Here is a 23901-nt window from a genome sequence, read left to right as displayed (position 1 = left end):
TGATCAACAAATTTTGACAAACCATAAATTAAACTTGCCGAAGAGAACATGATAAAGACCGCAACACCCTTTCAATCGGACATTTAACATGGTTCAAGGAAATAGGAGTGTGAATACTAAGGTAAAACAGCCACTTCTTCAAGGTAAGTTGCAAGTCTGATTGAATGGTGTCTCCTCTTTATAAAATACAATGCTGCAAATTGATACGATCAAGAGAACAATCACACCAAGAGCCTGCAAAGCCAGCCACTTGCTCAAACGGTTGACCCCTGAAATGAGTTTTAATTCGAGAATTTCAATTAATCAGAAAATAGCCAAAAGATGCTGAACATGTCCAGGACTTTCATTAACATCCTTTGATCCCTAGGATACTAACAGCATTTGACTGAAAGCCATCTACCTAGCACTGTTTTTTATGTTCTTTGTTCACTCCCCCACATGCTCAGTTGTTCCAAGACGGGCTTTCTCTTCTCTTGTACAGGTCTTGTGTCGAATGATAAGAGGGATCAAGGAACTCCACTCCACCAAAATCATTTCTGCAGAATGGTGCGCAGACAATGCTTACCTTGGAATGTTTTTTAAAAATTTATGTTCTACATTGCTACCATAATAAGTTTGTTTCCTGCAAATGATCAATATGGGCTTCAGTAGAGCATGCCCGCCGAAACAGAAAAAGCAAACAAGGGACCGTAGAAAGATGAGCATACCGTTTATATGTCCCCTATGATACTTTCTCTTTGTCTTGCAGCTTTCGTACATTTCTATCAAATAGTAAAACTGTACTCACGCTTTCAACCAAGAGGATCAACTGCGGAGTAGTTTTCAGGATAATTCAATATGATTGGTCCGGTATGCTTTTGCACAAATGACAAGTGGCAGTCACCTCTTAACAGTATTTCTACATATAATCGTAGTAACAAACCTGAACACAGGCATAACTGAGAGCCATGGCAAAGTAAAAGTTTGCATTGCCTGTCCCCTGAAAAAACAATGACAAACAAAACAAAGTAAGAGGAAGAGGATGACAATCGATTACCATTCTCACATTAAACAAACAAGAACCTTTACAGTTCAAGGCCAACTATAAACACCTGAATAGGCATGCAAACCTCCACGACAAACTAGAGCATGCACATGGAAGCCCAATAACAATGAGACATATTCTTCTCATTCATCATTGCCCTTGCAACTTCTACGTGTACATTTTCATTCAGATTATAAAAATAGATGGGCTCTGATAACTAAGGTGGTCGCTTCTTCTTATTATTGAAGGCTAGTACTGAAACATCTTTAATTATAAAACTACGACACTAAAAACTTGGAAGTTGTGATGTAAAAACCCATAAGATAGACAAAACCTAAAGTCAAGTGTGATGGCCTTTACCCTCCAAATCCACAGGTTGTACATTACTGGGCTCAACAGAGCTACACCAATATAGCCATTCAGTAAAAAAAATGTGAATCTCATTCCTGCAAGACAAAAGATGAAAGAGGAACATGTTGAGAGCTGGTGCAGCAGAAACTCCAAAAAAGCTGTTTACCTGTGAGCTCTGTTATAAAAAGTGGCATCAGGCCCAAATACAAAGCAGCATCACCAACCTGTAAAATAAAACAGAACGCCACCTAATATGTGGAAGCCTGAACAGCATGACAAAGATGCAGCATGACAATTTTGTAGAGTCACACTTACAGAGGGGTATGCCTTCAGCATGGCAACTATGGAACAAAAAACAAAAGCAAGAAATAGGGGTCTATGATGCAAACGAATGGTGAGCGGTAAGATCATGAACAAGATATTGGCATGGAAAACCAAGAGGAAGAAAGGCCTGAAGAAGTCAAAAACTTCTGTAAAGAAGTACCTGAACATGAAAACTCAAGATTAATTCCCAGACACAAAAAGGTACACGTCAGAAAGCAAAAGTCCTAAATTTTTTAAGGTTAGCACTATCAAACATGGACGATTTGGCCATTACCAAAACAACCCTAAATTTGGTGAAAGCTCCTCGACATTGAGTATGAAACCATAAGTCCTGCATGAAACAAATCCCCAGAAAAGTAAGCATTTGCTGTCACAATGCTAGATGGATCTCCCATCAGAGAAAACAACTACGCCTATTGAAAAGCTTTTGACAATACGTACTCAGAGAACATTTTTTGAAGGCCACCCAATTTTCCTACGGATATCTTGCACAAGATTAGAACATATGCCCACCACAGCGTACACCAGATCATCAAGTCTCTTAGTTTGGTGGCTTCAAACTTAAAGGAAGTCTCTGTTGATAAATCCTGCTCAGCACATGAAGCTACTATTCTTTTGCCAGACGCCAACGAAGAACTGCTCACCGATTCCTTTGTAAATGGTTCACAGAAATTAGCCCTCTTGAACAATTTCTTCGGCGGGTGATCAATGCCAACAGTCAAACTTAGGCCTATCTGTGATAAACAGCATCAAAAACAATCATGCTGCATGTAGCTAATTGACATAAGACACTTCAAAACAAAGCCTGTCCTCGATCAAATCCAAATGAGAAAACCAACAGACACAAGCATGACTTTCATGAAATGCAAAGATAAGCATACAGGAATGAGCAGAATTGCAGGATAAAGCGAGCAATGTGTTGCTATCACCCAACCAAAAGCTGCAAGAGGAACATTCCCTGAAAAATCATCTTTTGACACTCAGGTCCAACGGAAAAGCCAACAAGAAAAACTGATTTAAAACTTTCGCAAAGTTCAACCTGTTACGGCTCCATACAAAGATAAGATTATCATGGCATTCTCAATGGATGATGTACATCCTCCAACACAGCTTAGAATTGTGAAGGGATTCCACAAGTAGAACATTGCTGCAATCTCTCCCACCCCAGGATTGGTCCTCCCTGAAAAAGGAAAAAAGAATGCTCTTACACAAAATGGAAATAGGGAGTATACTGCAGGTAATAATCAAGAAGCGCTTAGCCAACATTTAGCTTACTGCCCTACAATCATGTCTTCAAGAGCGTAAGTTGAACTCTTACATATTGGCAATAATCAAACCCAACAATTCTAACTTTGCACTACTAAAGAGATGTGGCAAGGAAAATTTTCCCTGTATGGATGCACTCATAGAACATCTCTAGTCAAGCAACTTAAGTTATGGCCCGTTTCACTCTGCAGGTTCTACTGGAATTGGCTTTAGTTATCTATCCTCAGATATATAGGATCTTGAAATTGTAAGTACTTCATTGCATACCTTCATCCTTTATGAGCCTTGTAAGCCCCAAGAATGAAAATTGCTTGGATTGTGCAAACTGCAAATGTCTCCCAATTTCTACCAAGAGTACAGCTGCAGCAAGATCTGCAATGACACAAAGAAAACTGCAAAGCACTTTACAGATGAGCTTGTGAAAGCAGACAAACCTCAAATAGAGTGAGCCGATACCTTAAACTCAGTTTTAATGCAGGTGTCCCTCCTGCCCTGAGCCAAACAGGAAAACTTGACAGTCAACACACTCTTGAAACGATTGAATAGCAATGCGATGCATTGTTCTCACCTGCTTGTGGTCAAAGGGCCAAATATTGCGAGCAACAATGGTGATCCATGATATGCTGACCCTACACAAGCCACAGGCATGAAGAATATTATCTCGCTACGAAATAGTAGGTTAACAGCATCTCCTCACACCTAACAAGACTGACTGACTGATATTTACAAATATGGATTGACTAAGCAATGGCTGTAAGGCCAAAGTACCCCTCCCATGAACGTGGTGAAGGTTTACTTTGCATTCTAAAAAAATAAAATGAAAAGGAGGTCAAGCCATGTAAGGCTGTGAAATAAAGGACCCATTGACAAACTGAAAACAAAAGAATATGTCCATTGTTTGCATTAAAAGGTAGGTCCAATCAATGTAGGATAACCAATTTCAAAGGTATGCCTAACTCTCTTCTCCTTAAGGCTTCTTTTAGAAAGCCAAAAAACTGCAGCATGCCTTGGATGAAAGATTTTTGAGATATGCAAGACCAGTTTTCACTAAACACACGCAAATGTAAACTCCAAGAAGTGGCCACTTTGACCTACAAAAGAACCAAGATTTCAAAAAATTAATGAATACCTGCATAAGGAGAGTGTCCAATATGCTTCAACCAATAACCTTCAGCTACTGCATAAAGAAGCTTTCATTCAGAAAAACTCATACAGGGAGTAGATGTTCAATGACATAAAATGTAAATCAAACGTAAACAGTTCATCAATGTTTTTAAAAATCCATACTGGGAAAGCAGCTTCAGTTATCTTTATGGCACTAAGAACTTTCATATTCAAAGCCACCTTGCCCATTGGATCTTGCTTTCCCACATGGCTTCGCATCCGGTGCGTTGCCGTCGTGATTCCTCTTCATCTGCTATAGTTTTCAGCCATAAACACCTGCTGTTTTCTCTGTTTTCAGCCCACTTTGAGTTGCTACATTGCTTCCCCTCTCTACACCCTCTGCACCACTCCGGACCCTGCCGGGAGCGTAGGAGCACCGTGAAAATCGCTGGACAGCAGCGTTTTCATCACCTCACAGTTCCGTTTTTGGGTGGACAGCAGCCACATGGCTTGTGTTTTTCACAGAGGATGAAGTTACCTCCTGCCACGACACCATCCAGTGGTGGTCCATGCAGTCTCTCAGTGACTGGTGCAGTACACGGTATCTTCGACCTCGGCTTCATCATTTACGGGCGTACAATCCTTGGGAGATCCATTCATTCCAGCCTTTCTTCGGCGGTTGCGCACTCCAAAGGGGGTGTTGACTTGTGGTTTGCTATGGACACACCTATGCACTCATCAAAGGAGTTCATACAAGATATGGCCATGCTCATGGCATATGCGATTATGACATTCCCAGAGAAGACACCACCATCGTTGTGGACAGACACTTACCACTTAACCTGTAACAGACTTGGACACTCCAAGTCAAGAATCAACCGCGACAACACCAAATAACCACTTCAAAACAATTCACAGATCACAATAGATTTGCACTGGCCCGGCGGAGTTCCGTGCCTAGAGATATTGGCCCCAAAGACTGGCGCCCCTTTCAGTATTTCTTTTTGTATTAATCAATCATCAAAGTACAAGAGAGCGGTTAGGGTTTCACTCTTAGACTCTGCGTCCAGATGCTCTGAGAAGTGAGGCCCTCACCACTAATTTAAAGATTACAAGGGATGCCCAAAAGCAGAGCCCCAAAAGCTCTTAAAATAAAAAGCATCAGTTCTCCCTCTCTCTCTCTCTCTCTGAGAGTCTTTTCTCTTTTTTTATTAAAAAAAAAAAGCAAAATTCACGTCGCTCATCATTTTTCAAGAAAAAATAATATTAATAAATTCAACCTCCGCGATTTCCGGAAATTAGGGTTTCTGGCATAAATTAGGGTTTCTGCTATCCGCCACGTCATCACTTTGTGACATACCCCCCTCTTGAAAGCATTGTAATCGACCGCGATTACGCCTGCAAAACCGACAAAAACCATAAACCGTCTTAGCAGACACTGACTGTTAGTACCTACGTACTAGGAACACACATCTAGCACATGTACAAAATCGGCAGTCACATCACACAACATCACGGGACATCACCAGACATCACAGGACATCACATGACATTCAACATTCATTCGGATCTTAGACCATGATTTATCGGCAATGTAGCTAGTCTACGTCCAATCGGGACCTCATCGATGTCCGATTGACTAACCCCTATTGCAACCATGTCTATTCGAGATCAATCAGACCAAAATGCTGCAGTCATTTCGTCTATCAGTTCCTGCACTCACAAGAAGTCAAGAACAAATCAGTATCATTATCAGGTATTCCATTTCATAAAGTCATCCAGCAGAATACTGTCAGCTCTAAGTATCCCTGAAGCTCAAAGAGACATCAATGACTTTAGTATCAAAATCGAGGCATCTGTTGACAAAGGAGCGGAGTAACTCCCCTCTTGTGCATCCCACTGCACCAGATCTCCGGCCAAGCTGAATTCCGGGTTCCGTTTGAAGTAGACTATGCTAAACCAAAACATCGAGGTAAAGTTTCACAATCCGAGGAGTATCTGCTAGGTCCTCCTCCTCCATCCACTTCGCATCAAATGCAGGAAAATTCTTGAACTTAACCAAGAATCGCCTTCGGACTTTACCTTTCTTCGTATCGTTATGTGCCAAAATCTGTTCAAGAACAAGGATCTCCTCGTTTTCTTCCACTTCGGGTTGCTCATCAGGCTCCCCATCATCAGGCACATCACCCTTAACAGGGTTCAAGAGACTCACATGCAATGCATTATGAATCCTCCAAGTATCTAGCAGTTTCAATCGGAAGGAGACATCATTTATCTTGTCAGTGATCTGGAAAGGTTCGTAGTATCGCATACTAAGCTTTGGAAAAAGCCTCTCCTTTCCCTTTTTCTTTCTTAGGCGTGCCTACTCAAAACGTAAGAGCACCCAATCATCCTCCTTCAATTTCAAGTCGCGACAAGGGCGATCCGTTGCCTTTTTCTGTCGTTCTTGAGACTCCTGCAAAGTCTGGCGAACCTTGGCAAAAGCCGTATCCAAATCTTGCGAATATTCATCCGCTTCCAATATCTAATCTTTCGTGCTCAGGAAGGATGGAACCTTTGCAGCACTTTCAACAATCTCACATGGCGTCTTCCCCGTCGAAGAGTGTATCGTGTTATTGTAGACAAATTCCACCAAAGGTAAGTTCTTTTCCCATTGAGTCTTCTGATCCGAGATACAAGACTTCAATAAATCTAAAATCACTGAATTGGCAATCTCAAATTGCCCGTCAGTCTGCAAGTGGAACGATGACGAGAACTGAACCTGCGTGCCAATGTTCTCCCAAATTGCCTTCCAAAACAAACTCATAATCTGGGGTCTCTGTCGGAGACGATTGTCTCGTCTCAGACGTGCCATGTAATCGGAAAATCATTGTGATCATTCTGTGTTCTCGGAAGATCAAAAATGAAATCCATTTCAATACTTTCCCAGGGATGGGTGGGTATGGGTAAAGGCTGTAACAATCCCTGTGCCTTATGCCTGTCAAACTTGACCTTCTGGCATACCAAGCAACTGCGCACAAACTCTTCCACATCCTTTTTGAGTCTCGGCCCAAAGAAGTATCTCTCTACCCCCTTCATGGTGGTAGCAATGCCGCGGTGACCCATAAAAGGTGGAGAGTGGCATTCAGTCATAACCTTTTCCCTCAACGGCTGTGTAACGCACAACATCGTCTTTTTCATCAAGTAGCCTTTTCGAAGGGAGTATCCAACTACTGTCTCCCCATCCCGTATCGGTGTGAAAAATATCTGCAAAATCTGTATCTGTCGCATACCGATCGACCATATCCTCGAAGCTCCTATGATGTATCGCGGAAATAGCCAGAACCAACAGTTTCCGAGACAAAGCATCTGCCACCACATTCTACTGTCCCTCACATGGACAATCTGGAAGTGGAACTGTGACAAGATGTTCGCCCACCGCATCTGCTTTTCCGAAAGCTGCTTTTGTGACAAGAAGTAGCGCAAACTCTGATGGTCTTTAAGACAGTAAAATCCGCTCCGAGTAGGTAATGCCGCCACTGAGTAAGAGCATGGATAACCGCCAAAAGCTCTTTCTCATAGATTTGTGCTGTCATCTCTAGCCTAGAGAACAAACGGCTCTCGTAAGCTATGACATGGCCTTCTTGCATCAAGACCGCACCCAGACTACGACCACAAGCATCACAATATACTTCAAATGACTTCTGCAAGTCCGACAAAGTCAAAATAGGTCCCGTAGTCAATTTCTCTTTCAATGTCCGAAAGGCGGTTACCTCTGTGGGTCCCCACGAAAAAGGTACTCCTTTCTGTGTCAAGGTATGCAAAGGGCAAGCAATCTCTGCAAACTTTCGTATGAACCGCGTGTAGTACGAACATAGTCCCCAGAAGCTTCTAACTTCATGGACATTCCTCAAATCGGGCCAATCACGGATAGTCTCTATCTTGGCCGGGTCCATTTGCACTCCTGCTGTAACCGGCATGTTCAATCCAAAAAGGGCGGTAGACTTTACTTTAAACCTTGATTTAGCTTTCACCCATTATTAGTCGTCTATTATACCTGCGCTTTAGTGACACAAGAGAGGGGAATGGGATACAGATGCTAGAATGCACCTGTATGAGAAGACCGACACCAGATTGGCCCCTAACTTAGGCGCCCCTTTCGATATTTCTTTATTGTTTAAAAGAGGGAATAAACGTTGTGGTTCTTTCCAAGCTGCCCCACACAACCTTGGCTGAATTTTGACTGTTCTGGCCTGATTTCGGCAACATAACTGTACTAGAACCCTTCATGGTCAGTATTCCCACGCATTAAATGACTTTCCCGACGCATACGGGCACTTTGCAAAACCTGGCGAGAATCTGCAGCACGCTGAATTCTCTATTTTCAGCCCTGAAAATGCGCCAGATCACCTGTACAACGGTCCTGTTGCGTCCCCGAACCTCCTGGGGGTATTAGGGTCCGTTTAGGGCCAAAACCCTAAACCTGCAAAAATATACAGCAGGCTGTAATTTACTGTTTCGGGCTCTGTTTCGCGTGCCGGTCGCATCCGTAGCAAGTCCTCGAGCTTCTGCACCTGTAGGGCTACTTGCCCTTTGAATCAGACGAGATTTCGAGCGTGAAACCTCTCCGAATCACCTGTACCTACGGGGGATTAGCCGCTAGCTAATCCAGTACCTGTGCAAGAGGCTCTTGCCTCGGCAATTGCGCATGAACCCACACAACTGTACATTGGTCAAATGAAAAGCCCACTAGTGGGGCATAACATACTGCCAAAGGGGAGAGAGAGGGCAGTGCGTAGCGTGCAGGGCATCACTCCTGGCACCGCACTGTACATAGGAGGGAAAGCAAGCACTCCATAGCTCTTAACCTGTGACAAATTCTGAAAATCAGCCTCCTCTCTCGTTTTAGGCGCCCCCTCTCTGGCCAGGAGTAGCAGAATGCTCACAGAGTGCCACATGGCACATTTTCCGACTTTGGGCATTCCCGACTAAAAATATCTCAACTGGTGCATCAGTTGACTTTGCAGCAGAGCAAGAAAATGTTCCCCTTGTCATTCCGGAGGTAATGACGCCAACACATTTTCAGGTCCCAAAATAGCAGTTCCCTAAATTTTAGGAGATGCTTCCATTGTATCTTTCTAGGTCATCCGACCCTCTTTGTACACTGCGGCCACATCCAGAACTGAAATGTAGCCTCTGTAGCAAAGGATTCCACTTTGGCTAGTCAATGACCCCACTTTGGCTAACCGTAGTCCTTGTCCAACCTTAGTGCTCTCTTGCCCTCAGGCCTGGACTCCCTCTGGACAGTTCCACACTAGCTATGCAATGCAGGGCAGTTAGATTTCCCGAGGGGTGTTTCCAAAAAGTGAAAGTAAATAGATAATAAGAAAGAAATCAACAAAAAGGATAGATAGTAGTCACACGCTGGTGACATACCCCCCTCTTGAAATCTCAAACGTCCTCGTTTGCATCTATGCCGTACATGCTCACGGTCAACACTGATGTATTCAACACCTGTCGACACATGTACGACACATACATGCTCATTGTCGACCCTGGTGTATTCAACACCTTGTCGACTCATGTATTGCCTGCGTGTGAACCCTGTCCCAATGACATAGTGGTAGCTTCGCACTCTGCCATTGCTTTGAGTCACTAACTTTCCAATGACAAAATGGTAGCCACACATTTTGCCACTGTCTTATAGTACACGTTGGATCCCGTAACACTTTCGAGCATACCCAAACCGACAGTTTAAGAATGCAGTTACACATGTACTCTTTCATAGAAGCAATTATTGTATCCTTGACAAACTGACAAGAAATACTCACTTCTATAACACTAACCAAACTTTTGGACATTCCATAAGAGCAATTGCCAAACTGACAATCTGTACAGCTCTAACATTCATGTAATAGGTATTTCATTTGAGCTCACTTTAAATACCATGTACATCATTTCTTTCAGAAGCCATTGCATACTGACAATCCATGTAGCTTTGAAACTCAAGGGGTCAAGGTAGGTTGCAAATCGAAGGCTTCAAGGTAAAGTGATAACACAGTTGGTGACTCTGCAAGTTCACCTTCTTCCATCCACTTAGCATCCATTGGTGGATAGTTTCTGAACTTTACTAAGTAACGCCTAGCAACCTTGCCTTTCACTTTCCTTTCTTTGTGTGCCAAAATCTATTCAGGGACCAAGATCTCGTCAAGTTCCTCGACTTCTGGCTGATCTTCAGCTGGTATATCTTCTGGCACATCACCCACATAGGGTCTGAGAAGACTCACATGAAACGCATTGTGAATCTTCCAACTGTCAGGCAATTTCAGCCTATATGCAACATCACTGATTATGTCGCACACTTGAAAAGGCCCATAGTAACGCATGCTGAGCTTTGGAAACAGTCTTTCCTTGCCCTTCATCTTCTTTAACCTTGCCTTTTCAAAGCGTAGAAGCACCCAATCACCAAGTGAAAATACCACTTCACGACGGTGACGATCAGCTGCTTTCTTTTGCTTTGCCTGAGTCTTTTCTAAGGCCACTATGACCTTCTGGTACATTTCATCCATGTCCTGAACATACTTATCTGCTTCAAATATCTTGTCCTTTGTATGCAGTATGGGAGGAACTTTCTTGCCACCTTCAACTATCTCAAAAGGTGCCTTGCCAGTTGATGAATGCACTATATTATTGTATGCATACTCCACCAATGGCAAATACTGCTCCCACTTTCCTTTATGCTCTGACACATAGCACTTCAACAGATCTAGGACAGTAGAATTTGCCTCTTCTGACTGCCCATCTGTTTGAGGATGAAATGACGAAGAGAATTTGAGCGTGGTGCCCATATTCTCAAACAAGCCTCTCCAGAACAAACTTGTCATGCGTGGATCACGGTCGCTAACAATCGACTGTGGCATGCCATGATACTTGAAAATATTGCTCATAAACAAGCGTGCCATCTGATCTGGCTTTATCTTCTTCCTGACAGGAAAAAAATGAGCCTATTTGTTGAATCTGCAAATAATGGTCCAAATACCATCGTTTCTTGTCTGCGTTCTCAGAAGATCAAAGATAAAATCCATAGCAATACTTTCCCATGGTTTATCTGGAATAGGTAGTGGTTGCAATAACCCTGGTGCCTTTTGCCTGTCAAACTTGACCTTCTGACAAATTAGGCACTCTCGCACAAAGGCATCTACATCTCTTCTCAATGTACGCCAGTAGAAGAATGTCTCAACCGCTTTAACTGTAGCATCGATACCACGATGCCCTATATACGGTGGGACATGACTCTCTTCCATAACTTTGCGTCGGAATGGCTTTGTGACACACAATCTGCCATGCATCATCATGAACCCATCTTTGAGAAGATAGTGTTCATGACGTTGTCCATTCATTAGCTGCTCGAAGACCCTTGCAAAATCTTCATCATTTGCATATTGTTCCCTCATATCATCAAGTTCATGATGATAAGGAATTGACACAGCTGAAATTTGTGGCTTCCTTGACAAGGCATCAGCCACAACGTTCTTCTTGCCTTCCACATGCACGATCTGAAAATGGAACATGGACAAGATATTTGCCCATCGCATATGCTTCTCAGATAACTTTGTCTGTGTCAAGAAGTATCGCAAGGTCTGATGGTCCGTTTGGACAACAAAGTCTGCACCTAGCAGGTAGTGTTTCCAACTGAAGAGCGCATGAATCACGAACTGCAGTTCTTTTTCATAGACTTGCATAGTCTTTTCTGGCCCTTGCAAGATTCTACTCTCATAGGCTACTACCCTGCCATCTTGCATTAGCACTGCACCAATGCTACTACCGCAGGCATCACACTGGACCACAAATGACTTCCTAAGATCTGGCAACACAATGACTGGATCTGAAGTCATCTTTTCCTTTAAGAGATTAAAAGTTGAAATCTCTTTCTGTGTCCATCTAAAGGTGACTGCCTTCTTTTGAAGAGCATGTAAAGGTGAAGCAATCTCAGTGAAATTTCGGATAAACCTTCTGTAATAGGAGCATAGTCCCAAGAAACTTCGGACATCGTGCACCGTCTTCAAATCTGGCCATGACTTGATCGCTTCAACTTTTGCAAGATCCATTCTGACACCATCCTTTGAGACAATGTGTCCCAAAAAGTGGATCTCTTCCAGAAAAAATTCACTTTTCTTTGCATTGATGAGCAACCTATGACTACGTAGCTCTTTGAACACAATGGCCAAGTGATGCCTATGCTCCTCTTCATTCTTTGAGTAGACTATCATGTCATCAAAGAATGTACCAACAAACTGCTGGTGTGGACGGAAAATTCTGTCCATCATCCTATTGAACATAGTAGGAGCATTTGTGAGACCAAAAGGCATCACTAAAAATTCGTAAAGGCCAAACGTTGTTCTAAAACCAGTCTTGTGCACATCCTCTGATCTAATGCGGATTTGATGGTACCCACTCTTTAGATCTATCCTGCTAAACATAGCTGCTCCTTCTAATTTGTCCATAATATCATCAATTCTAGGTATAGGGAACCTATTCTTGATGGTATTCTTGTTCAGTGCACGGTAGTCGATGCACATACGCCATGAGCCATCCTTTTTCTACACCAACAACACTAGAGAACAGAATGGAGATGAATTGGGCTGAATCAGCCCCTTTTCTAACAGCTCCTGTACTTGGCCCATTATCTCTTTCTGCCGAGCCACACTAACCCTGTACGGAGGCTTATTTGGTGGGCTACTGCCTGGCACAAAATCTATCGCATGGTCCTCGGGTCTCTCTGGCGGTAATTGAGACGGTAATGAATCAAAAAAACAGTCACTATACTGTTGTAAAAACATTGACCTTTCTTTATCTAGCACAGATAAATTTGATTCATCACAATCTGACACTTCACGTGCAAAAACCAAGTACGCAGAAAGATGCTTTTTCATTACATAAGTAATAGCAGAAGCTTATACAGTGGGAATAGACTCCCCTTTAAGCTTTACATCCAAAATGTGAGTCTTTCCCCTCCTCTGTACAGTGATCTTTTTGTTGTAGGCGTCCATGATTCCCTGTACACGAAACAACCAAGGAATACCTAACAACACATCACATCCGTCCAGTGGCATGATGTAAAATTCTTCAGCATCTACATAGGACTAGATATGTAGGCGCAACTTTCCAATGATGGGTGTCACAGCCTCTGTATGGCTAGGACATGCCAAACCTGCCTCTGCTGTATACCCCATCTCTTCAGGTTTGATTCCCAACTTTGAAGCCAATTCTGGGGAAATAAAGTTGGCTTTGGCACCTGGATCAAAGAAGATAAGCACTGTTTGATCCCTGACCTTTCCCCATGCTCTGCAAAGCTCACTTGCATCTGAATTTGGCTTGTCACCCACCATATCTGGCACTAGACCAGCCATGGGCTTCTTTCCTTTCCTGTCCTCCTTGTCTTCAGAATCAGCTGGCCTTTTCTTTGTAGGACAGTTGTAAGCAATGTGGCCAGGCTACTCACAAATAAAACATTTGTTCTCTGACCTCAGGACCACCTTTTGCTCTTCAGACTTGCGAGGAAAACGTCTTTTCCATTTCTTCGCTGGTCCCTTTTCTGATTCAACCGAAGCTTTGCCTTTCCCTGCGTTGGCTGGCTCCTCAGTCACTTTCGGAGCCTCTTTGGGAACATACTTCTTCGCTGAATTTTTCTTGGCTGATCCTTCCTTGACGCCAGTATTGAATTCACAATCTTCTCCCTTGAGCAAACCATTGCCAGTGTTTGCTACCTCGATGAGCTGCGTCAAAGTGGTGACTTTGGTCTTCGTGCAGTACTTTCTCAATCCCTTTGGGTAGGCCACAACAGTATTTTTCAATCTGTTCTGTCAATGGCACAAACCTATAGAAAGTTATTGGAAGTAGAGCTTTCCAAAACTTCCGATTGTAGTCATCCAGATTCTTGCAAGTAGCAGCATTAAGCTGGTGCCATTCTGTCATGACATCTGCTTCGAAATCATCAGATAACCATGCTGCTACAAAAATCTGCTTGAAGTAAATCCATGAGGACGGAGCTTGCCCTTGAAGCAATAAAGTTGTCCACCATTGTCCCGCATTCCCTGTCAAGAAAGTGGCTGCCTTGCGGACCTTTGAAGCCTCTGTAAAGTTTCCCCCTACATAGGCCTTGTCAAACTGTTGGAGGAATGAGAGAGCCTTCTTCCTGTCATCAAACCCTGTAAAGGTCGTGAATGACACACCTTTGCCACCTTCTTTGTACGGAGTTGGCCTCTCCAAAGGCGTTAAATTGTCATATGGAAGTGACTGAAACATGGGAACACTGTTAGGGTTCATTTGTGTTCCCTAACCGCAATTAAGTTGACCTGGAAATGCCATATTTGGTTGCTGATTTGTAATTCCAGCCATACCAATATTTGCCAGTGGCATCCCAAATTGGCCCTGAGTGCTCTGAAACCCTGGTAGCATGCCCGTGACACTATACATGGGATTAGGCATCATCGTTTGAGCACCCCCGAACACTGTTACTGGCGTGTAAAACTAATTTCCAGGTGCATGACCAGCCATGCTCTGGAATACCGATCCACCTCCAAAATAGCCAGGGTGTACTGAAGGTGGTGGAAAGACTTGTTGCATAGCCTGTAGGTTGCTTCCCTGCCCATTAGAACCAGCTATAGGCTGCTGAAAGGTGGCAGGCTGAACTGGTACAGCTTGAAAGACTGGCATCTCAGCCACCTGTTCTTGCACCTTAGACACAGGTTGTGGAGACTGCATGTTCTCCGTCAAGTGTACACGTGTTTCCATTGACTGTGTAGTATGAATCACCTGTGCTCGAGCCTTAACAGGCTTTTGAATATGATCCAGTGACCCAACTTGCTGAGACGGAACAGGAGCTTGCAGAAAGACTAAAAACCTCGGATTCTGCATTACTTGTGTGAACATAGCCACAGCAGTAGCCAACTGGGTCCTGAATATATCATCATCCGTCTGTGGTGGTCTTGAGGACTCACCCACTTCATGTGTCTGTTGACCCCGTGAAGAGGAAACCTCTTCAGTCACATCATCTGGTCTGTCAGCCATAATTGCTATTTCCTGTGTCTGGTCTATGATCCCCTGTGTCTTCAAGCCCAAACTGACCAAGGCTCACTTCTATGGGAAAAAGTGATTTAATCCCGTCGATGGAACCATGTAACCGGCCTATTCAATCCAAAAAGGACGGTAGACTTTACTTTAAACCTTGATTTAGCTTTCACCCATTATTAGTCGTCTATTATACCTGCGCTTTAGTGACACAAGAGAGGGGAATGGGATACAGATGCTAGAATGCACCTGTATGAGAAGACCGACACCAGATTGGCCCCTAACTTAGGCGCCCCTTTCGGTATTTCTTTATTGTTTAAAAGAGGGAATAAACGATATGGTTCTTTCCAAGCTGCCCCACACAACCTTGGCTGAATTTTGACTGTTCTGGCCTGATTTCGGCAACATAACTGTACTAGAACCCTTCATGGTCAGTATTCCCACGCATTAAATGACTTTCCCGACGCATACGGGCACTTTGCAAAACCTGGCGAGAATCTGCAGCACCCTGAATTCTCTGTTTTCAGCCCTGAAAATGCGCCAAATCACCTGTACAGCAGTCCCCTTGCGTCCCCGAACCTCCTGGGGGTATTAGGGTCCGTTTAGGGCCAAAACCCTAAACCTGCAAAAATACACAGCAGGCTGTAATTTACTGTTTCGGGCTCCATTTCGCGTGCCAGTCACATCCGTAGCAAGTCCTCGAGCTCCTGCACCTGTAGGGCTACTTGCCCTTTGAATCGGACGAGATTTCGAGCGTGAAACCTCTCCGAATCACTTGTACCTGCGGGGGATTAGCCGCTAGCTAATCCAGTACCTGGGCAATAGGCTCTTGCCTCGGCAATCGCGCATGAACCCACACAACTGTACATTGGTCAAATGAAAAGCCCACTAGTGGGGCATAACATACTGCCAAAGGGGAGAGAGTGGGCAGTGCGTAGCGTGCATGGCATCACTCCTGGCACCGCATTGTACATAGGAGGGAAAGCAAGCACTCCATAGCTCTTAACCTGTGACAAATTCTGAAAATCAGCCTCCTCTCTCATTTTAGGCGCCCCCTCTCTGGCCAGGAGTAGCAGAATGCTCACAGAGTGCCACATGGCACATTTTCCGACTTTGGGCATTCCCGACTAAAAATATCTCAACTGGTGCATCAGTTGACTTTGCAGCAGAGCAAGAAAATGTTCCCCTTGTCATTCCGGAGGTAATGACGCCAACACATTTTCAGGTCCCAAAATAGCAGTTCCCTAAATTTTAGGAGATGCTTCCATTGTATCTTTCTAGGTCATCCGACCCTCTTTGTACACTGCGGCCACATCCAGAACTGAAATGTAGCCTTTGTAGCAAAGGATTCCACTTTGGCTAGTCAATGACCCCACTTTGGCTAACCATAGTCCTTGTCCAACCTTAGTGCTCTCTTGCCCTCAGGCCTGGACTCCCTCTGGACAGTTCCACACTAGCTATGCAATGCAGAACAGTTAGATTTCCCGAGGGGTGTTTCCAAAAAGTGAAAGTAAATAGATAATAAGAAAGAAATCAACAAAAAGGATAGATAGTAGTCACACGGTGGTGACACCTGCTGCTGACACAATGTGTCCCAAAAAGTGTTCTCTGGTAGGAAAAATTCACTTTTCTTTGTATTAATCACTAATGTGTGATCTGGTAATGCCTGAAAGACTTGAAGCAGACGATCTCTGTGTTCTGCCTCATTCTTGGAGAAAACAATGATGTCGTCAAAGAAAGTGCCAACAAATAGCCTGTACTCTCGAAAAATCTTGTCCATCATCCGGTTAAATGTCGCAGGAGCATTGGTTAAGCCAAAAGGCATCACCAAAAACTCAAATAACCCAAAAGTCGTCCGAAAAGGTGTCATGTAGACATCTCCTGGTGCTATCCTCATATGATGATATCCACTCTTCAAGTCAATCCTGCTAAAGCACGAGAATCCCTCTAACCTGTCGAGTATATCATCGATCCTAGGAATCGGAAATCTGTTCTTGATGGTGATTTCTTTGAGAGCGCTATAATCGATGCACATTCTCCAAGATCCGTCTGTCTTCAAAACCAACAACACTGGAGAGCAATACGGTGAAGTACTAGGTTGAACAAGACCCTTTTCCAAGAGGTCTTTCACTGGGTTCATAATCTTTTCATTCTGTACTCGGCTCACACGGTAAGGTGGCCGATTCGGTGGCGTGCTTCCAGGTATCAGATCAATGGTCTGATCAGGCCCTCTGAAAAGCAATCGGTATGAGTGTGGAGAAAAATCTTGGCGTTCTTTTGATCAGGTCAAAACATATTCAACCTTTATCCATCGTTCAGTTCTCTCCCAAAAGAATGAGTAAGACACTGAAGTTCATCAAGTACAATCTCTAAGCCCTTCATTTATCAAAGTTGCTTTCTCGGCCCGGTAGTCAACCACGGCGTAGGTCTTGTGATACCAAGGGATCCTGAGTAGAATGTCACTCGCGTGCCCTGAACACCCCTGTCATTGTAAACAAAGTTTGCCAATGCTCGGTGTAATGGCAACATCCAATCCGGGTGCCAATCAAACTACCTCCGCCTGTGGCGTCAGTCTGTCGGGCGTAATTCCAAATCGAGCCGCCAATTCCAAGTGAAAAGAAGTTGGCCTTGGCTCCTTCAAAAGAGCTTCCTGATCCTTCCCTTTGCCCCAAAAAGCGGCGTACTTTCATTCATTTGATTCGGTGCAAGTCCCACGCCATGTGGTACCAGTTCTGCTTTCCTATCTGCCTTTTCTGCCACATTTCTCAGCTGCTCTCTAACTCTCAGACCTGTCGTCGTCTTTATCATTCTGTTCTTTCTGTGCCTTTTTAGGGCACTTCGCGGAGATATGTCCATGTTCCCCGCATCCAAAGCACTTCCCCTCTCTGATGAAGCGAGCTCTCTCCTCAGGAGTAAGCTTGGGTCATGCATCATTTTTCTCTGGGTTGCTCTTTTTCTTTCTACTTTCATTCCCAGAAGTCTGTTCGGCTCGTTGTGTCATGGCCTCATCTGTGGGGTAGGTCAGATTGCCAGAGTGAATGGCAAAGCCCCGCTTCGCATGACTCATCAACTCCTGAATAGAAGCTGTCACAAAGTGATGACGTGGCGGACAACAGAAACCCTAATTTCTGTCAAAAACCCTAAAACTCCTGCAAACCCTAATTTTTGCCAAAAACCCTAAATTCCGGAAATCGCGGAGGCGGATTATTTTTTTTTTTTTAATTTTTTTTTTTTATTATTTTTTTGGAAAATGATGAGCGACGCGAATTTTGCTTTTGCTTTTTTTTATTAAAAAAAAAAGAGAAAAGACTCTCTAAGAGAGAGAGAGAACTGATGCTTTTGATTTTAAAAGCTTTTGGGGCTCTGCTTTTGGGCATCCCTTGTAACCTTTAAATTAGTGGTGAGGGCCTCACTTCTCAGGGCATCTGGACGCAGAGTCTGAGAGTGAAACCCTAACCGCTCTCTTGTACTTTGATGATTGATTAATACAAAAAGAAATACCGAAAGGGGCGCCAGTCTTTGGGGCCAATATCTCTAGGCACGGAACTCCGCCGGGCCAGTGCAAATCTATTGTGATCTGTGAATTGTTTTGAAGTGGTTATTTGGTGCTGTCGCGGTTGATTCTTGACTTGGAGTGTCCAAGTTTGTTACAAGCTGACTTCTGTTCCAAGCAGTGATCTCGGATCTCTGTAGGTAGACCCAAGGTAAACCGCTCAATCTGTTCTCTGAACGAGATCTTCTTGAATGAAGAGGCGGGTAGAAAAGAGCTCCAGAATCTTTCACAATAAGCATTGATTGTATCTTTCTTGGTCATCCGAAGATGGTTCCAAGCAGCTCGTACATCTCATTCATATTCTTGCGGCAACCAAGAAGAAATAAAAAGCTTCTTAAATTTCAGTCATTTAACTGGCGCACTCTTGTTAAAAGAAGCGTGGACCACCAAGTACGAGCATTCCCCTTAAGGTAAGAGGTAGCTCTCCGAATCTTGGAGTGCTCTGAATAGCGTCCTCCCGCGAAATCGATGTCAAACTGCTGTATAAAAGACAAAGCCTTCGAAGCATCTCAGTATCCTGAAAAAGTATCGAACTTGATCGAGTGGCCACCTTCCTTAAACTCTCGGACTTTCTTGCTTTTATCTTCGAGAAAGTCATACTGGTTGGCTTTGTAAAAATTCTTCTTGTTCGCATAAAACTTTCCGTCATCGGAATCTGAGCTGTCTGTAGACGAGTCCTCAGTAGAACTGTCAATCTCTGGGCGAGATGTAGCCTTCTTTGCCTTTTTCTTGCCCTTTCCGAAGCTTTGTTTCTTGCTTCGCTTTTTACCTTTTCTGTCTTCTTCGCTCGAATCCGAGGAGCTAGAAGAACTATCAGAAGAAGAAGAAGAAGAAGAACTGGGTACTCCTTCAAATCGAACACGCTTCTTCTGTTTCTTTGCCTTGTCAAAAGTAGACCGACGACCCAAATAACCTAGAAAGTCAGTGCTTTTCTTCTGCTTTTTGGCTTTCTTTTGCGCGTCAAAAAGCTGAGCAATCCGTGCATCAACCACGTTCTCCAGTTCTTTCTCCGTATATTTTCTTGGAGGCAGAAGGTTTCTTGAGAGCGGGTTTCGGGAGTGGTGTTGTGGTTCTTTGCCACTCCATCTGTACCTCTTCCAAAGAGGTCTGGTTCATATATTTTGTCATCTTCGGGTCCTTGGCAAAACTGAGCATCATCTTCGTTGCATCGCCGATCAATTGACGACGCGTCATCTCTCTTTGCTCCGCCTGAGTAGGCCGAGGCCGGCCATACTCTGCCAGAATCCTCGTTGTGATCCCAGCCCGTATCTCCAGATGCAGGGGGAGTCAACTGATCCTTGCGTGAAGCCATAGGTGCCGCGGAAAAAAAATTCAGGGATCGGATTTCCCGTAGAAGAGAAATCGGTCGTGCTCTGATACCACTGTAACAGACTTGGACACTCCAAGTCAAGAATCAACCGCGACAGCACCAAATAACCACTTCAAAACAATTCACAGAACACAATAGATTTGCACTAGCCCGGCGGAGTTCCGTGCCTAGAGATATTGGCCCCAAAGACTGGCGCCCCTTTCGGTATTTCTTTTTGTATTAATCAATCATCAAAGTACAAGAGAGCAATTAGGGTTTCACTCTCAGACTCTGCGTCCAGATGCTCTGAGAAGTGAGGCCCTCACCACTAATTTAAAGATTACAAGGGATGCCCAAAAGCAGAGCCCCAAAAGCTCTTAAAATAAAAAGCATCAGTTCTCTCTCTCTCTCTCTTAGAGAGTCTTTTCTCTTTTTTTATAAAAAAAAAAGTAAAATTCACGTCGCTCATCATTTTTCAACCAAAAAAAAAAAAAAATCAGCCTCGGCGATTTCCGGAAATTAGGGTTTCTGTTGTCCGCCACGTCATCACTTTGTGACATAACCTCGACACGCGGATCACTTGCTTACACAAGAGCATCTACATGGACTTGGGGAGAGGATCTTGGATCTCTTCTTGGACAAGTTCATTGCTTGGATCTATAGACTGGAGTGGGACTTCAGTGCTTTGAACTTTCTTGGAGAGTTTACCCGCAAGATGCGGGAGATCAGGCATCCAGTGACTACATTCGGAGTCACCTGGAGCTTGGCTTGGATGGTAGTGCAGTTGCTCTTCTACACTCCTGATCATTTGGATTGCTACCTCAAAGTTGCTTACACTCACCCTCGGTAACCTTATAGGAGAATTATCCCCCGACCTGGGCAGTAGGATACTCCCAGCTCATTCACATTGAGAGCCACACCGAGTTGCGGTTTGGTGGCGTGGATTATGTTTTGGTTGACACCGGAAGGAGATACAAGCAAGACGGCGTAGACATATTGTCTGGCCTTTCCTCATCTTAGAGGTTCTTCACAGCGCAGACTTCTCAGTCTAGCTTCCCTTCTTCGTATAGGATGATCATGGTGCAAACAGCTTGGTCTGACCCCACCTTTTCTCAGAGGCCCTTCACAGTGCAGACTGTTGAGTCTGGCTTTCCCCTCATCTTGGATTACCCTACCTACTGACAGGATACCATCCGGTGGTGGTCCGTACAGTCTCTCGATTACTGTTGCAGCTTATGGTAGCTTCTAAAGTGCACATTGTTTAGTCTAGCTTTCCTTGTTTCGGAGGACATTTATGGTGCAGATTGCTACATCTGGCCTTCCTGGAGTTTTACACAGCTTAACCACCTGGGCACACTTGGTTGCAGGTTCATGCATTGACACGCTTCTGGTCATTCTCATGACGGTTCCTGGGCTTTCCCATTTTCTCAAGACGGTTTGAACTTTGACTACAGACACCACAGATCCTATTGGGCAGGACACTTGCAGGATTATTGGCACTTCTTTCACGACAAGGAGTTGTTTTGTTTTCACATTTAGTGGACATTTTCACCCCAGGCTGCTGCAGACATCACAGCAGAAATCTTCATCATTTGCCTCACATCTTCGGCTTCATGCGGTTTGTTCAGCATCCGGTGTTGAAAGGGGGTGGACTTACACCACTCTACTGCTTCACTCAAGTCTACGACATACTTGTACGACTAGTACGTCTCCGGGTTGGCCACTCATAGTCCAACTTGTACTGGGCGCCCACCATGGGTTATTTTTCCTTGTTGGGTCGTGGGGGCATTTTTTATGCATCTGCCCTCCTACCTCCCCTTGGCACCTATATATGGAGCCAAGGGGGTACTCATTTCAGATACGCTGTATTACAAGTCTTGTGGTTGATGGTAGTCATGGGGGGCTGATCGCCCCTCTTCCTACATCTTGCGTTTGTGTCTACTCTCTCTCTCTCTCTCTCTCTCTCTCTCTCTCTCTCTCTCTCTCTCTCACATGCTTCCACACACGCGCACTCGCAGGAAGAATAGGACAATGGTAGAAATGGCACGGACCATGCTTGAGCATCGAGATTTACCAAAGTCCTTATGGGCCGAGGCAATTGCGATGGTTGTCCACACCATTAACCGATCTCCAACCTCTTTAGTTCCTAAAAAGACACCATTTGAAGCCTATTTTGGGAGCGATGCCTATATCATGCACCGAAGGAGCAAAGGGGGAAGTTTGACCCAAGACCCGGAGAATGATTTTTGTCAGCTACAACTCTCTTTCCAAGAGATAAGAACTCTATGATCCAAGGAAAAGGGATGTTGTACCAAGCCGTGATGTTGTCTTCAACGAGATTATACCTTCAGAGGAGGCTTCCGCTCCCAAGTCTTCCATGACGACCCCCGATTTCTCGATACTTGGAGACCCAGATTTTAATTTGCCTCTTGATGAGCCCTCTTCTCCTACCCCTGTCCCTCAGGCTTCTGAGGAGCATGTGAAACCAGCCCGTGGGGCGGTAGGCGTTGGCTTTCACCCGAAATTCTTTACTTTAGACACAAACAGAGTACTTTGCAAAAAGAACCTGCGACCGGAATTAACACTTGAACACACACACGGCTCGGAAGCTAGAATGCCCCGAGCAGACACCGACAACTTGTAGGCCCCAAAATTGGCGCCCCTTTCGGTATTTCTTTATTCTTTGAGAGGGTAAATTACAAAGTAAGGTCCTGGGAATCCTTTATCTGTATCACACTAGATACTACATGATTTGGCCAAATTTCAACAACATAACAGCCCCAAAACTTGCGCGAAATCAATTCCCCTACTGGATCTCACTTGCACTGGCATAAACCCTCTAATTCCTGCCCAAAAACAATAAATTCAGCTTGCTGTATTTACTGGTTTTTGCCCTGTTTTCAGCCCCAATCAGTCCCCTACCTGTCCTCTGCCAGTGGGGCACGATTCCCAATGGTTCTGGCGTCCGTATGGCTGAAAAACAGTCAATTTACAGCACATACACAGAGCTGAAAACGCACCTGTACGGTGAGGTTCTGACCCTCACCGGTGCCTGCTTTGGAGTAGCAGTTAGCTACCTTTGTTCCTGTTCAAGGAGGCTATTGCCTCAGCACAAAAGCATGAACCCACATAGCTGTACATCAGTCAAATGAAGAGCCCTCTTGTGGGGCATCACATAACTGCACGTAGGGGGGGGAGAGAGCAGTGTGTAGTGTGCAGGGCATCACTCCTAGCACCACATTGTACATGAGAGGGAAAGAAAGCACTCCATAGCTCTTAGCCTATGAGACAGGTTCTCAATGAAGCATCCCCCAGCATAAATCGAGCGCCCCCTCTACTGTCCTTGACCTGTAATGCATCTGTGAACAAATAGATGCAAAAAGGGGAAGATCTCTATGGCTGCCAAAACCTGTGTATCGCTGAAAACGCAGCAAAACAGCCCTGTAAACACGCATCTGATGCCTTCCAATGCTGAAAATGAGCTCCTTGGTCCAAGACAAAGTCATGGAAAGCTCAAAAATGGAGAGAAATGGCTGAAAATCAGTGTTAGAGGCTCCAAAAAGTCAGTTACGAGTTCTGTTCTCCCAAACTTGGTAAATTGACCAAAAAGTGCCATTTGACACTCATGCATGCAATTTCCCCGCATTGGGCTTCTCGCTTAAAAATCTCTCAACTGGTGTATCAGTTGACTTTGCAGCAGAGTAATAAAATGTTCCCCTTGTCATACCGGAGATAATGACGCGAACACATTTCACGGCCCAAAATAGCAGTTCCCTAATTTTTAGGAGCTGCTTCCGTTGGGCTCCCACTGGTCATCTAACCATCTATCCTCATTGGGACCGCATCCAAAAGTGCAATGTGGCCCAACTATCAGATACTTTCTGTTGGTGATCCCACCTTGACTTTATGCCTTTATTGAGT

At 44.4% G+C, this 23901-nt stretch overlaps 1 protein-coding gene across 2 annotated transcripts in view; it reads right to left on the bottom strand.

The window, feature by feature from the left end:
• LOC147450593 (uncharacterized) overlaps positions 1-23901 on the bottom strand; it is a 54706-nt gene continuing 30805 nt past the window's right edge. Inside the window, exons 2-16 of one of the 2 annotated variants that reach the window (XR_015189146.1) lie at positions 4095-4142; positions 3534-3594; positions 3422-3457; positions 3233-3357; positions 2739-2879; positions 2581-2657; positions 2141-2433; positions 1974-2030; positions 1691-1859; positions 1542-1599; positions 1385-1470; positions 923-979; positions 708-808; positions 401-622; positions 1-269 (exon numbers count right to left, since the gene is read on the bottom strand). Coding sequence is in view for 1 of the 2 variants with exons in the window: in XM_086519761.1 (XP_086375887.1) it covers positions 722-808; positions 923-979; positions 1385-1470; positions 1542-1599; positions 1691-1859; positions 1974-2030; positions 2141-2433; positions 2581-2657; positions 2739-2879; positions 3233-3357; positions 3422-3457; positions 3534-3594; positions 4095-4142 (1295 nt within the window). In the remaining variant the exon portion in view is untranslated. The other variant, XM_086519761.1, reaches the window with a different exon arrangement.

This window comes from Adiantum capillus-veneris, chromosome 9, assembly GCF_014529385.1.
Source record: "Adiantum capillus-veneris isolate H3 chromosome 9, ASM1452938v2, whole genome shotgun sequence".
Classification (NCBI taxonomy): domain Eukaryota; kingdom Viridiplantae; phylum Streptophyta; class Polypodiopsida; order Polypodiales; family Pteridaceae; genus Adiantum; species Adiantum capillus-veneris.
Note: the sequence above shows the minus strand (reverse complement) of the source record. Positions and strands in the feature narration are given on the sequence as shown.